The following is a 16,708-nucleotide window of genomic DNA, read 5'->3' on the forward strand; positions in this document are numbered from 1 at the left end:
TTTGTTTTTTTATGTGACCTGAATGTATTCTTGACGGGTTTCGTGAGATTCACCTCAACACACATCACATATAGGTTGCATAATGAAGGATAAAATAAAAGTAAACTAAATATATACAATAAAATAATATATGGTGAATTCAGGTTGGTTCTCAAGGGCAAAACGTGTCCCAATCACTAAAACTGAATAAATAATATAAAATTTCTTTATATATTTTTATATATACAACATTATTCACACTGTTTTTTCTTTATTTTATTTTGATTTGGGGGTTAAATGAAACCTAAATGTATTCTTGATGGGCTTTGTGAGATTCAGATTCACCTCAACATATACCACATAAAATAAAATACTAATTTACTAAAGAACACTTTTTTAATAAAAATCCCTTTTCATTAAATAATTTATTAAGAATACTTTTACAGATATTAACAGTTGAATATGAGACTCTAAAGATAATTTCATTTTAAATTAAATGTCCTTTATTGGCATGACACAACATTTAGAGTAAAATAAAGAAAATAGAATAGAATAGAATAGAATAGAATAGAATAGAATAGAATATTTAATTACAAGTTTTTATCTTTATAGAAAATAAAATGAATCATTCGTGAACAAAAGCTCTTCCTCAGATTCATGATTTAGATTAATGAGTGTGTGTAACTACATTATCTGTGTCCAGTGTGATAATCAGCTTTTACTGGTTTAAAAATAATAATAATTATAAAACATGTATTAACTGTTTGTTTGATTATTGTTTGCATTGCGAATCCAAATGGCCTGTGAGCGAAACAGTGTCGTGAACTTCATTTCCCATAATGCTTCATCCTGCAGTCGTCATATCCGGAAAACTGTAGTTATAAAGTTCAGTGTGTTTAGTGCAGAGAGATGTTAATAAACTCATTTGAATAAATGTACAAGAGTCCAAATGAAGACCAAGATCAGAGTCTCGTTTTCTCAGATCATCTGGAGAGTTTGTAATTTATTCATGTCAGTGTTTTTCTCGCTGGCGACTTACGTGCAGGTAAATGTTACTGTCAGGTGTACTTACATGTACATATGAGGTGATTATTGTTAATTAACCGTTTATTTGTTTGTTTATCTTCAGATAAATGATCCAGATGCTGCTTTGTGGATGGTAGAGCTTCACTCTCACATTAAATGAGAAACATTATTTCTGCTGCTCTAAAACATGTTTGTGGTCTGATATTGTTTTATGATGATTTCTGCAGGTTGGTTATGCAGTTCCAGCTGGATTGTGCTTTTTGATTTGTTGTGAACAACAAATAACAGGTAAGAAAGTGAAGAAGTTTTTCATGAATCAAACTGAGACGCGATTCTGCCATCTAGTGGACTGAAGTAGAAATACATCAGAAATCACAGTTATTTACATTTGTTGTTTATTTACAACACTAGAAATAATAAAGCACAGTGTTATACAATAAAAAGACAAGAGACGATAAATACAGACTATATAAAAACAAACTTAAGTGTGCAAAGACAATATATTCAGTAAGTATACACTTTAGTTTCAGTCTGTTCAGTCTTTCAAAACATGACTTCTGACTTAGTGCATTATTCACATACAATTTGAATCACATTTGACTGCCATAAGAGATTATATGCTAGTTATAAATGTATTAATTATCATCTCTCCAGAGTTATTATTATGGAGGAGAATGGCTGATCTTCATGTGCTTGTCGCCTCTACATTTGGGCTCATTCTGGGCTGGAAACTTTTTAAGGAGGGAATTACAGACATTTTCCAGCAAGAAGAAGGAAGGTAACAACAATTCAGAGTTTTGAACCAAGATTCAGTCACATTAGAGGAATAAAACAGATTTATTTCACCGGTGTAATCTTTGCTCTTAGGGAATGTTGTGGACTCCTGCTGACGGTTTTCTGGCTGCTGCTCTGCAGACATTCAGGAAGGTAAACGCTTTTAACATGCAGAAATGTTGTTCTGAAGACTGTGATTCAGCATGAATGTTTTTCAGCTGTATTATGAGAATTAATATCTCTTTCATGTCCTGCAGGAGTCCTGTCGGCTCCGTGAGGATCTGCACTGCTGTGGGAATCTCTGTGTTTCCCTTCATCACATGGATCTATTACTACATGAACACAGAGCTGAGGAAACACTGGCCTGAACACTGTACAACTGCTCTCTGATCAGACAAAACACTGAAGAAACCACATCTGAGCTCCAGATCAACTCAACTTTACTGAAGTGGACTGATAATAAGAGACGATCAGCAGCTGTTGATCTTAAAAGAAATGTTTAATAATTCAAACATTGTAGAAATACAAACTCTTCAAACTCCAGTGCCGCAAACATGATGATAATGTTATTTGTCTTTCTTCTCTCAATCTCCTGCATTTATCTGAATGTAAATAACATTACATGTGTCATAATGCTTTTATAATGTAGATAATGTCATAATGAAGGATCTGATCTGCCATCTAAAAGCTTAAATATTCAGTGTTTCTGTTTTATTTACACTGTTGAACTCGGCTTACAGCTAGAATAAGTTTAAAAAATAAATCAACATCACATATATACAAAGTTAAAGTGTTACACAATTCATCACATCCTGCATATATTTACAAAACTAAGAAAACACATTATATTAACAATGAATAACGTCATTACACTGAACTCAGCTTGATCAATGTCAGAGATTTGCAGAAAATTGTGCCTTAATGTCTTGAAGTGTTCGAGATTAATCAGGAATAATCATTTCTCATGTTTGTGACACCACTGAATCAGGCTGAGTTTCCTCCTGATCTTCAGTCTTCAGATGTTTCATCTCTTGTGTTTCTTCTGTTTCTTCTGTTTTCTGCTGTGATCTTCTGTCTCGTCTAGATCTCACTGCCGTCTGTGTTTAGAGAAGACATGTCATTTAAACAGTGTCCATGTCACGTCCTCATAGTTTTGGAGAATCATGTAGTATGAAGTTAAAGTCTTCTGATGTTGCAGGACAGTTTTAAATCTCAAATCAACACAGCTTTATAAATGATACTAACCTGACAAGACGTCAGACAGTTTTTGATCTCTGTAAAGTCAGAACAGAGAGAGAAAAGACATTAGTGGATCTGTCTGAATCTGATCATTCTCGGTTCAAATTAAATTAAATAACTACTCATTCACCTTCAAAAATGACTTGTAATTTTAATAACTGTTGTCACTTTTATTAAATTTTGATTTTAATAGTGACTCTGAGTGGTTTAAGACACTGTAAAAAATTTAACCCACTTCAAGTTAAAAACTGAATTTAATGGCTGCCTAAAACACCGACATGGAAAGATTCCTGATATACTGCAGCCCAATCAATGACATGAATGAACCAGAGAGCAAAACAAACACAAAGATTGAACTACAACACACACGGACGTCAACACTTCACACACGCTGCAATAATGGAGACAAGTACAAAGATCTTTTAGTGTCTAATCCTGTTCTGTACACACACAGTTCAGTAAAATACAGGAGTAAAAACCACATTCTACAACTGAATCAACTCTCGGAAAATACAGGTAGTGACGACCGTATTTACAGTGTGTACAGAACCGAACTGAACAACTAGTTGTTGATGTATTTTATCGTGCATTGGAGATGTGTCTCTCTTCTGTAAGTGCGGTGAATCACAGGGAAAGCAGCACGAGCCTCGACTCATTACTCACTAGAACAAGAACAAGCCCACAATAAAACAAAACAAAATCCAAAAGCTTTATGCTGAAAACAAGACCAAAATATCCCGACCCGCACCTGCTCACTTTAATAACTCCATAAACTCAACTGCTTTATGAGCCACGCTTAAACTAAAAGCCCAAAAACGCTTATAATAAGTGGACATGGCAACACTCTGTGAAGCAGCCTTTCCACGACGCCTCCGTTGACTGTGATTTAGTTAAAAATGCTGAACATAACGAGTCTTTTGTCGCTGTAATATTTCAGAATAGCGAATATCAAACATGAGAGATGCCAGAATGTTGCTATGGTTACCATGGTGTCAATCATCACAGTTTCAGGAGCGAGTTTTATTATTAGATTATTATGAGTCTGAGATGAACAGCGTCCAGATACACCTATAGTGAGTGTGTTTGAGTCTCTCAGTTATTAAACACTCACTGTCAATCAAACAGCAGCAAATCAACACAAACAGAGACACAATCTGTGTTAAACATGTGAATGAATCCGACTTCAGACTCTTTAACTACAGCAGAAACTAAAGGATTGATCATTTATCTGATGAATCGTGTTTGTTCTGAAGAAAGACAATGATTGAGAGAAAACATGAGACAAGAAAGCAGATGAAGATCAGCTCATGTGATGTAAATGTGATCTGATGGTTTGTAATAGAAACAGTTCTGGTTTATACTCACGGGATTCAAATAATCCTGAAATCAGCACAGATACGGCAAAGAAACATTCAACCGGAAAGACGATGAATCTCAGATCTCCAACCGTACGATCACCATTCACTGAAAAACACGAGAATATTTGAGAAAATCAGTCTATATTTGTATAATCATGATGATTTCTGCCTCAATGTGAGACACTTCAAAGTATTTCTGTATTCAGTCAAGATTAAAATGATTCTTATTAATACGTGTTTAAAGTATTTATTTACCATAAACTTTATTATGGAAATATTTTCCTCAAAGTTCATTTACCTGTTTTCAGTATCAGTTCAGTTATTAGTGCAGCGGAGGTCAGTAAAATAAAACCAACTGATCCAAACACATACATCGGGACAAAACGATGAAAATCTGTAATGAAAGTTTAAATGTTTAATATGAAGATCAGATAAACTGCAGAATTATTGCATCAGTTTCACTTCAGGGACATAAAATGTTTATATACTCACTAGAACAATGTTTTAGTTTAATTACTATTTAATTATTAGAGAAAATGACTGAAAACCACTATAGAGATACACAGAAAAACTGAACAACATAAAAATACATTTAAAATGATTTATGAGTCTTTGTTTGCTTGATTTAAGTGTTTAATTTCTTATTAACTGTTTGTATTTAATCTGTTGTTTGATATGATTGATTTCAGCCCTTCATTCTCATACAGATTGTGTTTATCAGTTATTCATATTTTATCATGTTACAGTGTTGAACTATGATGTATTCAACTGATAATTACTGTTAATTAATGAGATCAATCGATATAACGATGAGCGTCACATTCAGTTCACTGCGTCTGTCAGCCGTTTCCATCAGGAATCAGATTTATAACTATTAAAACTAAAATAATAATAAAACACAAGGACAGATATATTTTTCTTCAAAATGTGTCTCTTCTAAACACACAAATCTGATTAATATTTCTGGTCCTGCAGGTTTAATATCATGAACTACTGAAGGATTTAACTGTACATGAACTCAAACTGATGGAGAAAAACATCAAACAGAGATGATGATCAATACTGTACCTCGATTAAAACGGAGAAAAATGAAAGTAGCATCTGTGAACTTCATAACTGTCCAGAGTATCAGCAGGAACACCAGCACACAGCCCCATCCCACAGGATCTGTAGATTGATCAAATAAACAATCACTTCTCTTATATATAAAAGTGTCCAATGAACTTTATCATGAAAACACTTTGTAAAATAAACTTATATTTGATCAATGATGTTGTATTTTCAAACATTATGAAAATATGATCATACCTGTTGTTTTCTCCAGAGTCATTATGTAAACACTGATCATCACTGCATTCATCACTAATGTGAAGATCATCATCACTGTTCTTATGACCGAATCTGAACCTGAAAGAGACGAGAGAGAGAGAATGATTTAATGACAGAAATAGAGCTGATCAGAGATCAGAGGTTAAACTGAATAAAGACTCTCAGTGTGAAGATGATCAGAGAAACATCTGAACTCTGATCATCAGGATTCAAATCACTGAAGAATCAAATGATTCATTTCAGCTGGAGATTAAACAGAAATCAATGAACGAATCATGATTATTGATCTGATCATCAGTGAAGTTACTCAAAACAGTAAATACATATTAATAATTAGTGTTTGTGCTCCTGGATCATTATATTCCCTTGATTGTGTGTAAACTCTAGCTGTAACCTCTAGCAACCACACCAAATACCTTAGCAACCACATAGCAACAAGCTAGCAACCACACAGAATACCCTAGCAACCGCCTAGCAACTAGCTAGCAACCACCCAGAATACCCTAGCAACCGCATAGCAACTAGTTAGCTACCACACAGAATACCCTAGCAACCACATAGCAAGTAGCTAGCAACCACCCAGAATACCCTAGCAACTGCATAGGAACATGCTAGCAACCAAACAGAATACCCTAGCAACTGCATAGGAACAAGCTAGTAACCACACAGAATACCCTAGCAACACGCTAGCAATGCATTGAGCGCCGGATCGTAACTCAACTATAATCCGGACGCTGTTATTATAATCAGTGAAGATCGACACTGTAAACACCGACTGCAGATTATAAATGTTGTAAATGTAAATACAAAAATCAAGTGATGAAGTGATTCAGTGACTGATCACATGACTCTAATATAAACAGTTACAGTGAATCAGATCAGAGGAACGTGTTTCTCATCACTGATGATCATCAGATATGAGATATTAATAGTTAAAACAGATCAGAGCAGAATTCATCAAATACTCACAGCCGACACTTCGACATCTATAAAACCATCTGTCATTTGTCATCATCATAAACATTGGTAAAATGATGATAATGATGAATCCTAAAAACACAGAGAAATCATATTAATGTTGGATATTATCAGACATCAACAGATCACAGTAAATCATCATGAACATCAGTTTGAGTGAATAATGAGTGTTTTAAAGTGACACTGGAGAAGATGAACATGTTCAAATGTGTTGATCTGAACTATCAATAAAATAAACTCAAATCATTATGAATATGAATCACCTGCTCCAGCAGATCCAAACGTGTAAAACAGGAGGATGAATTGTAAAGTAGGCAGAATATCAAAGATCATATCAGCCACGAGGTTAAATATATTAATGATCCGTCCTCTTTTCTTTCCAATCTGAGTAACTAAAACTATAAGAGAAACATTTTCAGTTATTAAGATCTTATTTGATTCAGTTTTGAATCATTTATAACGACACAATTTACAACAATAAACAATAAAATCAACAACAGAAGCAGAAGAACTGAACACATAATCATATATTATAACATATTATCAGTAACAGTAATGAAGTCATTCAATAACCTTAAAAAAAACCTTCATGTTTCTAATAAAAACTATATTATGATATTTAATGAAAAGATCAATATTTCTATAATACTCTAAACTACAACATCAGATCTGAACATTAAAATATGTTTGTATTTCAGTATCAAAATCTAGTGTGAAAGTAATTTATATTATTCCAGTCATGAAGGAAGTTCAGATCAGTGAATCTGATGAACAGCTTCATCTCATCACTCAGTTTCTGTTTCTGACATATGAATAAATCTCAGAAATACTTACAGTGAATGATTTTGCAGAAGCAGCACAGAAACACTACTGAAAACAGGACTATAATCACGACTCTGTCAAATACAGCAAAATTCAGAAGTTTTTGCCAAGCAGTCGCAAAAAGAGCTGGAAGAAAGAAACAAAAACAAATATTATCAAATATCAATCAAACTATAAATACAGGTGAGAAGAACAAAACATTTAACTGAGGGTTTTTATGTAAATCATCTTGTTTTACTATAATTTAACTAAACTATAAAACAGACGCTGCTGTTATTATAATCAATGAAGATCGACACTGTAAACACCGACTGCAGATTATAAACACATTCATGATGAGGAATAATTTGTCTGTAATTTTAAACTCAGTTGAGTTGAAGTGAATGTAACATGATATTTTAGTGTGACAGTTGATGCAGATTGATAATCATCTGTAGATCAGATGATAAATTAATAAGATCATGTAATAAGATCTGTCATACTAACATAAATCCTGTCCTGCACCAGAGCTGCTCAATGTTTCTGCATGTTATGATTTATGTAATAATATTTAGATCAACTACATTCAAATTCTGACAAACACTTTTTTCTCATCTGTTAATGTACATTTTAATGTGCTCATAATAATAAATGTTGATTGATATTTGTATTTGTTTACCTGAATAAGCAACAACTGAGAAAACAACATAATCTGCAACATAACTGTATTTCAGAATCCATGTTTTAATCTTGTCTGTAAAACAGAAAAGATAATAATCACAATCACAATATCATACACAACTACACACTGAAAAACAAATTCCACCAAAACACTGAAGACTGTTTAATGTTGAAGGTTTATTCAACTTTCTTTTGTTAAATCATTCACACAAAGATTATATATGAAGTCTAAACATCTGTGTATTATGATTTATGTTCTGATCTCTAATAAACTGATCAAATGACTCATACCTGTAAACTTATTAATATATGGAGCCGCCCAGAGTATCAGGAGAGGTCTCAGAAAATAAAGAGCACAACAACAGACCATCTCATTCACAGATCCTGAAACACAAACAGATATTAACCATGAGATGTTATTGATTTACAGTGGCAAGAATAAGTTTGTGAATGTTTTGAAAATATCTGGATTTCTGCATTGATTATATGTGGTCTGATATTAATTTAACTCACAAGTATAGACAAACACAAGCTGACTAAACTAATAACACACAATTTAGTACTTTTCACATTTATATTGAATACACTGAGTAATCATTCACAGTTCAGGGTGGATAAACTAAGTGAACCAATGAATTTAGTAACTTGTAGATCCTCCTTCAGCAGCAAAACCTCCATTAAATGTTTCCTTACAGCTTCTTATAAGACTTTCGACACATTTTGGACCATTCTTCCCCACACACGTTTCAGTTGATCAATATTTCTGTGTTGTCTTGATACCACTGCCCTATTTATGTTATGCCACTGCATTTCAATTGGCTACAGTCAGGACTCAGGAAAACACATATTTTCTCCTTTTTCATCCAGTCTTCAGTAGATTTACTTCTGTGCTTTGGGTCATTGTCTTGTTGCATCACCCAACCTCTCTAAAGCTTGAAGTCATGGACTGCTGTCCTGATATTCTCCTGTAAAGTGTCATGATACACTTTTAATTTCATCGATCCTTCAGTGTCCAGATCCTGAGGCAGCAAAGCAGCACTAAACCTTGATGCTCCTTCCACCATGTTTCATAGTTGGGAAGAGGTTTTGGTGTTGGTGTGCTGTGCCCGTTTCCTCTAAACAAAACCTTGTGTATTAGAGCCAAAAAGTTCAACCTTTGTCTCCATCTCAGCTGTCAACAGAATATTTTCTCACCAGTGTTGTGGACCTTTCAGGTAGTTTTGGACAAACATGAGACATTCCTTATTTTTTTAGACAGTAGTGGTTGTCCTTTCATGAACACCATTCTTGTTCAATGTTTTTCTTATTGTGGACACATGAACAAAGACTTTCACAGTTTGTGGAGTTTTCTGTGAAAGCTTTTGGGATTGAAGCATAGTTCACACTAGCCAATCTTTTTGAGAAAAACAGATTTGGCTTTGTGTGCGTTTATTTAAAAGCAGGGCATCTGTTCAACCCTCACTTCCAATCTCACCTCCTTCATTTACTCCAATCAGCTTTTGGTGAAGTTGTAAAACACAGAGGTTCACTTACTAATGACAGCCTGCTCTGTCAATGATTACTCTGTGTCTTCAATACACTTCTGAGAAGTACAACTCTTTGTGTGTTATTAGTGAAGTCAGATAGTGTTTGTCTATAACTGTGACTTAATAAATCAGTACCAGTAATGAATGCAGAAATCTTTTCAAAGTGTTCACAAACTTATTCTTGTCATTGTATTATCAAACATACATATAACTGAAAGATCTCAGGAGTGTGATTGTCATCATTAGAGGACACAAAACACATCAGACAGTGAAATGAAACACATGCTGCTTCAATCACTGCTGTAACGCTTCTGAGGACAGACTTTATTTAAATATGATACTGAATATAATACAAAACTAATTAAATGAAAGTGTACGCTTAATTAATATGGTGTAGTGTCATTTTTAATTTGTATTGATATATAATGATTAGAAACACTCACCTTCAGAAACACCCCAGAAGACAAAAGCAAAAAACATGATCATATTTGGACAGACGACTAGAGACAGATGAAGACGGAGGAATGAATCTAGAGAGAGAATAGAAAATAACTTTTTTAAATGAGCAAATTAAGTTTGAATTAAATATTTTCATATACATTTACATTTATTCATTTAGTAGACACTTTTTATCTAAAGCAGCTGACAAATGAGGAAATACTGTCATGGTTTGGTGAGCTGATGGTAAGTAGGTGCAAAGAAGAAGATGAATTCAAACAGTCCTTTATTAACAAACCAAACCAAAAGGCACAATATAAACTTAACCAAACCTCACTCAAGCATAAATGAGAACCGACAACCAAGCACAACAAACAAAGGGATCTAATTAGAAAACAGAATGACCAATCAAATGAGTAACCAAGGTAACTAACTAAAGCCCGGGATACACTGCATGATTTTAGCAATCCTATAAGATCATTACAAATCACACTGTGTGACATGGATCTATTAAACTTGGGTACGACATGCATGTAGACTGTATGATGACACCTGTTGACTCGTGAGCTACGATGCAAGTTTCTACAGATGAATAAAACGTCATCAACATGCGCTAGTGGTAAACAAAAAGATCATGTTGAATCACAGTTTGGCAGTTGCAGTTTTTATGTGTGCTGAAAAACAAAACGACAAAAGAGGAAGGGAAAAGAGCTTGAGGTAAACAGTTTTAAGTTTTAGCCATGACATATTGATTTCATGTCGCATTTTTATTGGCTGGTCAGGAGATGTAGGTCTCTCAGCAAACACACTGTGTGTTGATCATGCTGAATTTCTGATACTGTCAGAAAATATTGCAGTCTATCTTTGGTCACGAGACTCTGACAACGGCCGTCTTTGAACCTCTCTCACTGTACGACATAGGACCACCGATTAAGAGCCACGATCACAGAAATCGCCATGATTGTTTCACGATGGCAATCTTTTGTCTGGGACAGCCGAAAATCGTGCAGCGTGTCCCGGGTTTAAGAACTCAGGCAGGCAGGAAAACAGCAATGACAGAAAACAGAAAACTCAAAACTGAACACAACTATGACAAATACACCCTTTTCATCCATAATAATTTTTAAACATTTCATAATAATATTACCTAATCAGTCTCATTCAAACTAAAAAAAAAACGCTAATTATTAAAATTAACTTTAATACAGCCAAAGACAATATTTTATTTAAAGCAGGGCTCACAAAATTTCAAAGTCCCTGATATCCCTTCAGGCAGGCACTCTTCAGATTTTAGTAGCCATGCAGAAATGAATTTAACTAGCCCGAGTTTAACTAAAAACGAATTTAACTAAACCTTTGTTATATATAGAAAATTGGATAGGAGTCGAAACATTTCAAAACACTGTTTCATACATTCAACAATCATCAATACAAATATGCATTTGGTTCTAATTGAAATGAAATTTCAATGAATTTCTATCTTCTTCATCCTGACCTGTCTTTTTTTGGCTGAGTAGAACTGAAATACTGGCGTAAATACATGTGCCTCTTAACATTTTCACACAGGAGTGTCAGCACATTCTCCACGGCGCATGTAATCTCTTAATTGAATGTTATTTTTTATTAAATAACCTGCCCGATCCGGGGATATAAGATGCCCAGTAATGTTAGCATCGGCTAAACTTCACTGCGGAAACATCATCAGGATCAAAAACATATGTGATCATATTTTACAACAAGTCAAGAGAGTGAACAATGCAAATCAAGGAAGGAATTTTAATTCACTATTTAAGACAGCCCGTTGGGCAGGGCGGTGTTACATGACAGTCCCGGGACGTTATATTTCAGATACCTCTCATTTATCTTTCTACTGTACATCATATAATAACTATATCATTTTGATCAGAGGCATTTGCAAAGACAAACACACACTCTCACACACACACACACACACACTCACACTCTCAGGGGTAGAACGACACAGGGACAGGATGTTGTACATTCATGGCAAAAAGTATTGGCTGTACAATTTTTGTGTTTCACAAAGTTTGCTGCTTCTGCATTTGAGATGATTTTTTTCACATGTTTCTGTGCTGGAAAACAATGATAAGCATTTCATACGTTTTAAAAGCTTTTATTGGCTAAAACATTCAATATACACAAAGAGTCAATATTTACAGTGTTGAGACTTCTTCATAACCTCTGCAATTCACTCTGGTATGCTGGATATCAGCTTCTGGGCCAAATCTGATCCATTCTTGCCTTATTAGTGCTTGGAGTTGATCACAATCTGTGGGCTTTTTGAGGATTGACCTCAGGTTCTCTATGGGATTAAGATCTGGGGAGTTACGTGGCCACGGATCCAAAATTTCAATGTAATGATCTCTGAGCCAATTCATTATCATTCTTGCCTTGTGACATGCTGCTCCATCATGCTGGAAAATGCACGGATCATCACCAAACTGCTCCTGGATCAGAACAATCTGGTCCTTGCATGTAAGGCTATTTTGAAGCAAAACGATGGTGGCTGCATGTCTTTCTTTGGAGGTTACCATTGCTAACACAAGAACACAATGACTGGAAGCACTTCTTCCCTCTTTTTATATAGCAATCAGTCTGCTCTTATAATTCATTCAGAATGATAGAGTGATTTTTCCTGACTAGTACTCGATTCGTGAAATTATGTTTCTGGTCATTTAGTGTCAGGGCTAAAAAAAGTGAAGTTTTTGTGATAAAGTTCTTTCTTTTCTTTTCTTTCTTTTTTTGTTGTCCAATTAAGCTTTTTGTAATGATTTAAAATGCATCTTAACACTCTGCACAATAATCTAGAAACAATGTGAATCAACACCACAGCAACTGAAGCAGCAAACTTTGTAAAACAAAATTTATGTCACTGCCAATACTTTTGACCATGACTGTATGTTCACTTACCAAGTAGTCTCGGTTTCAAAGTAGCTTTAGTTGAAAACACAGATCTCTGTTCGCTGTAAACTTTACATGTGTAATTTCCCTCATCTTCAGCTCTCAGATTGTCCAGACGGAGGGAGAAGTTTCCATGTTGAATCTGATCAGTAAAGAAATGAGCTCTATCTTGATAATCATTATGTTGTTCTTCTACTCGACTCTCACCATCTTGATACAGTTGAACTAAAGCAGCGTCTTTTCTCCATTCCACCTTCAGATCGTTTGATGGTAAATGTTTATCACAATAACAGGGCAAAACCACTGAAGATCTCGGAGGAACAACCAGAAGCGCGGAGGAAAGTTTCACTGTAAAAAAAACAAACAAAAAAACAAAAAACACTTTTGCTCATAATGTGACCTTTTGTTAAAGCAAAAAAAAAAAAAAGTGAATGTGAATATTTTAAACATGATGCAGTATTGAGATTCAAGAATTACTGTATTTCTGCATAATGCACACTTTTCTTTTAATTATCAATTGATTTAGTTTGAAAAGTTGATTATTCAAAAAAAGATAAATATGTTTTGTTATGTCAAGATTACAAGAAAATTAAGTTGAGATTACGAGAAAACAAGAAAGAAAAATAACAATAATCGATGGCCTCTTAGGACTTCCGTACTGTTGTGAGTGCTGTTCTCACTTTATTCTCCAACATTTGATCATATCGTATTTTCTGGAATCATTTAGTGTCTGTTATTGGCAGAAATGCCACTAAAATGTACATAATAACTAAACAACTTCATCTAGTGCTATTGTAAAAGTACCCATGGTGCATCTGGATCACACTTCTGCTCTGCTAATTTGTCTGATGACCACAAATGCACAGGAAGAAACATGAAACAGAGAAAATGTTCTTGTTTAGTATATCGAAACTTTTCTTGTGATCACTACTTCATTTTTCTGTGTACTCGAAAATGAATAAAATGAGTAATAAAATTAAAATAAGCTTTGAAAACAACAATACAATCACATCAATTACTGCTGATTTATTAAGAGACAGTAACCTAAACATTTTATTTGTGTAAAATTAGAGCTCCTTGGATTTGACCCACTTTGTTTATTTTTAAACTATTTTAAATAAAGTTATATTGTAATATTTTATATATGCAACTTATTCAGTTTATAACATGTATAATATTGTATTTAAAGGCACAATAAGTAAGATTTTTGCATTGAAATATCCAAAAACCACTTGCACAGTGTTTTATATTTTTTTGACTTTTGTACTTACATTATGCCAAATGTTTCCAACAACGTTTAAATCCAGAGAAATTCACAGTTTTAACCAGTGTAACGGACCATGTCATTGTGTCACCTGTCAATGATGTCGTATCCGTGTTACCCTTGATTTCCTGTTCCACTTCCATAAAAACCATTGAAACACCATATACACTTTAATATTATGGCCTGGTTTCACAGACAGGGCTTATATTAAGCCAAGAGCTAAATGAGCATTGCTGTAGTTATTCATTAATGAACAGTATTCTAAGGTGTTACCTCTTTGACATCTTCTTGCACTTGAACGGACAAATACACACATAATTATGTCAAAAAATCTGTAAACAGTCGGTTTTGACTTAAGCCGGGTGCACACTGTACTGTATTTATAATAGTCTTTTATGACTGTTGCTTGTCAGACTGAACAAACATGATCCTCATGTCAGCTGTCATTAATGTCAGACCAGTACGACAGTCAAAACATGTTAAAAACGGATGCACACAAGAAGACTCATCACGTGCGGTGACTGTGAGCTGCATTACAGTATATGCGGGATTGAAATGATGGCTAACAAAGAAATCTGTAGCATTAATTTTTATCATGGCTTGTCTTGAAAAACGAATACAATGTCGTCGTAGCAGAAGTCACACTGCAGGACTGTTCATCGGAGGTAAAATGTGATCGCAACAGTGATTCATTAATCGGCTGTCAGTGAACATGTCAAACTAGCGATCAAAGACTACAGATTTTAGCATAAGATCAGAGGAATCTTTTAGGATTTGCAAAAATTGCCTCAGATGATCAAATTGTGGCCAAAATCCTGCAGTGTGAACCTGGTTTTCAGTGAACGTGAACAGTTGAGAAAGAAAACGCATGTGTAACAGTATATTGGATCCGCGCATTCAGTCTTAAAGTGACAGCAGACTAATAATCCTGTCTGTGTAATTAACATTAATCAAACTTGCTGACCTTGACTGAACAACTTTTGAAACTATATTTGTAATGTATATTTTATTTATAAAATGCAGTGTTACTTTACATTTCATTACAGTTTCTGTATATGAATATAAGACCTACCTGAAAATCTTAAATCATTGTCTATTTCATTTGTATCTTTGTTCAGTTGTATTTATTTGTGCTATTGCTAATTTGTTTTTTTATTTATTTATTTATTTCAAATTTAATTACTGAGTGTTTACTTGTCTTTACTAATGCTTGTATTAGTTATGTGGTATTTATGTTAAAATCATAGGCTGAAGTTACTTGTGTAATTGTTATTTAGCCTTGATTTTTGTTCATGGTATTCAGCTGCAATGAGGGGTTTTGCGAAAAGATTCAAATAAATGTGAATATCTATTTATTTATTTTTTACCTGATTGGAATGGAAACTAGGAATCAATAAGAAGAATCTGAATCAGAATTGCTAAAATTCAAAATATACCCAACTCTATCTGTAACGCAGGACAAACCCATATTAGAGGTGAATAAAACATGTACTATCCCATCCAGGAATACATGTTCAGAGTTCATAGAGGAGATCCTTTACTATCTAAAGAATTACACCAGGTAATGATCAGACCAGCGGTGCATTACAGTATCTCACAATTATATTTATGACTGAATTTACATTGACTAGTTACGTGATAATACAAATTTAATACTGTAAATAATCAACCAAATAAAATCATGTATTGATTAGGCTCAGTCTTCATTTCTGTTTTATCTGCTTACTTACCCTCTAATATCGAAGAGAAATCAAAATCTAGGGAGAAAGAAAAACAATAATGTTTCAGTCAAAGTGAACAACAGCTTTAAAATGTAACAGGTTAAATGTTCTGTAATCATTATTTAACTATTAAAATTATATTAAATTATTTGTTGTTTAGCTATTATCAATGATCATTTTAGTGCTGATAGAAATTTCTTCTATTTTTGTTTTTCTTTTATATTGAACAATTACACCAGTTAATGTACCACAGCCACAAAAGAGTATCTGGACACTTAAGACACATTTAAAAATGTCCAAAGCAAAGAAAGTGTCATTTATTGATAAAAAAAAAAAAAAAAAAAAATGTACAAGCACACTTTAAAGGGGTCATGATGAACTGCATTTTTAAAAATTATTTTATAATGTTTCCTGAGGTGCACTTATAACGTTAGTATGATTTTTACATCAAAATTGTCATTACTGAGTGTTCACTTGTCTTTACTAACACTTGTAATTTATATTAGTTATGTGGTATTTATGTTAAAATCATAGGCTAAAGTTACTTGTGTAATTTAGCCTTGATTTTTGTTCATGGTATTCAGCTGCAATGAGGGGTTTTGCAAAAAGACTTCAAATAAGGTGAATGATATCTATTTTTTTTTTTTTTTTTTTTTTACCTGATTGGAATGG

The 16,708-nt window shown here is 33.8% G+C and overlaps 1 protein-coding gene and 1 long non-coding RNA gene across 2 annotated transcripts in view; both read left to right on the top strand.

Moving 5' to 3' along the window:
* LOC127508437 (uncharacterized) overlaps positions 1-16,708 on the top strand; it is a 527,778-nt gene that overhangs the window by 421,647 nt on the left and 89,423 nt on the right. The window lies entirely within an intron of this gene.
* tmem220 (transmembrane protein 220) lies at positions 819-2,473 on the top strand. The gene is made up of 6 exons (XM_051886333.1): positions 819-1,024; positions 1,109-1,138; positions 1,233-1,293; positions 1,660-1,783; positions 1,873-1,932; positions 2,037-2,473. The coding sequence occupies exons 1-6, from the start codon at positions 929-931 to the stop codon at positions 2,167-2,169; spliced, it is 504 nt and encodes a 167-aa protein (XP_051742293.1). The 5' UTR covers positions 819-928; the 3' UTR covers positions 2,170-2,473.

Source organism: Ctenopharyngodon idella, chromosome 3, assembly GCF_019924925.1.
Source record: "Ctenopharyngodon idella isolate HZGC_01 chromosome 3, HZGC01, whole genome shotgun sequence".
In the NCBI taxonomy this organism is placed as follows: Eukaryota; Metazoa; Chordata; class Actinopteri; order Cypriniformes; family Xenocyprididae; genus Ctenopharyngodon; species Ctenopharyngodon idella.

Bases quoted from the DNA above. Each gene is read 5' to 3' on its own strand.
- tmem220 (XM_051886333.1), top strand. From the start codon at position 929: ATGAAGACCAAGATCAGAGTCTCGTTTTCTCAGATCATCTGGAGAGTT. The intron at 1,025-1,108 runs GTAAATGTTACT...GTTTATCTTCAG, and splicing joins CGCTGGCGACTTACGTGCAG to ATAAATGATCCAGATGCTGC. The intron at 1,933-2,036 runs GTAAACGCTTTT...CATGTCCTGCAG, and splicing joins CTCTGCAGACATTCAGGAAG to GAGTCCTGTCGGCTCCGTGA.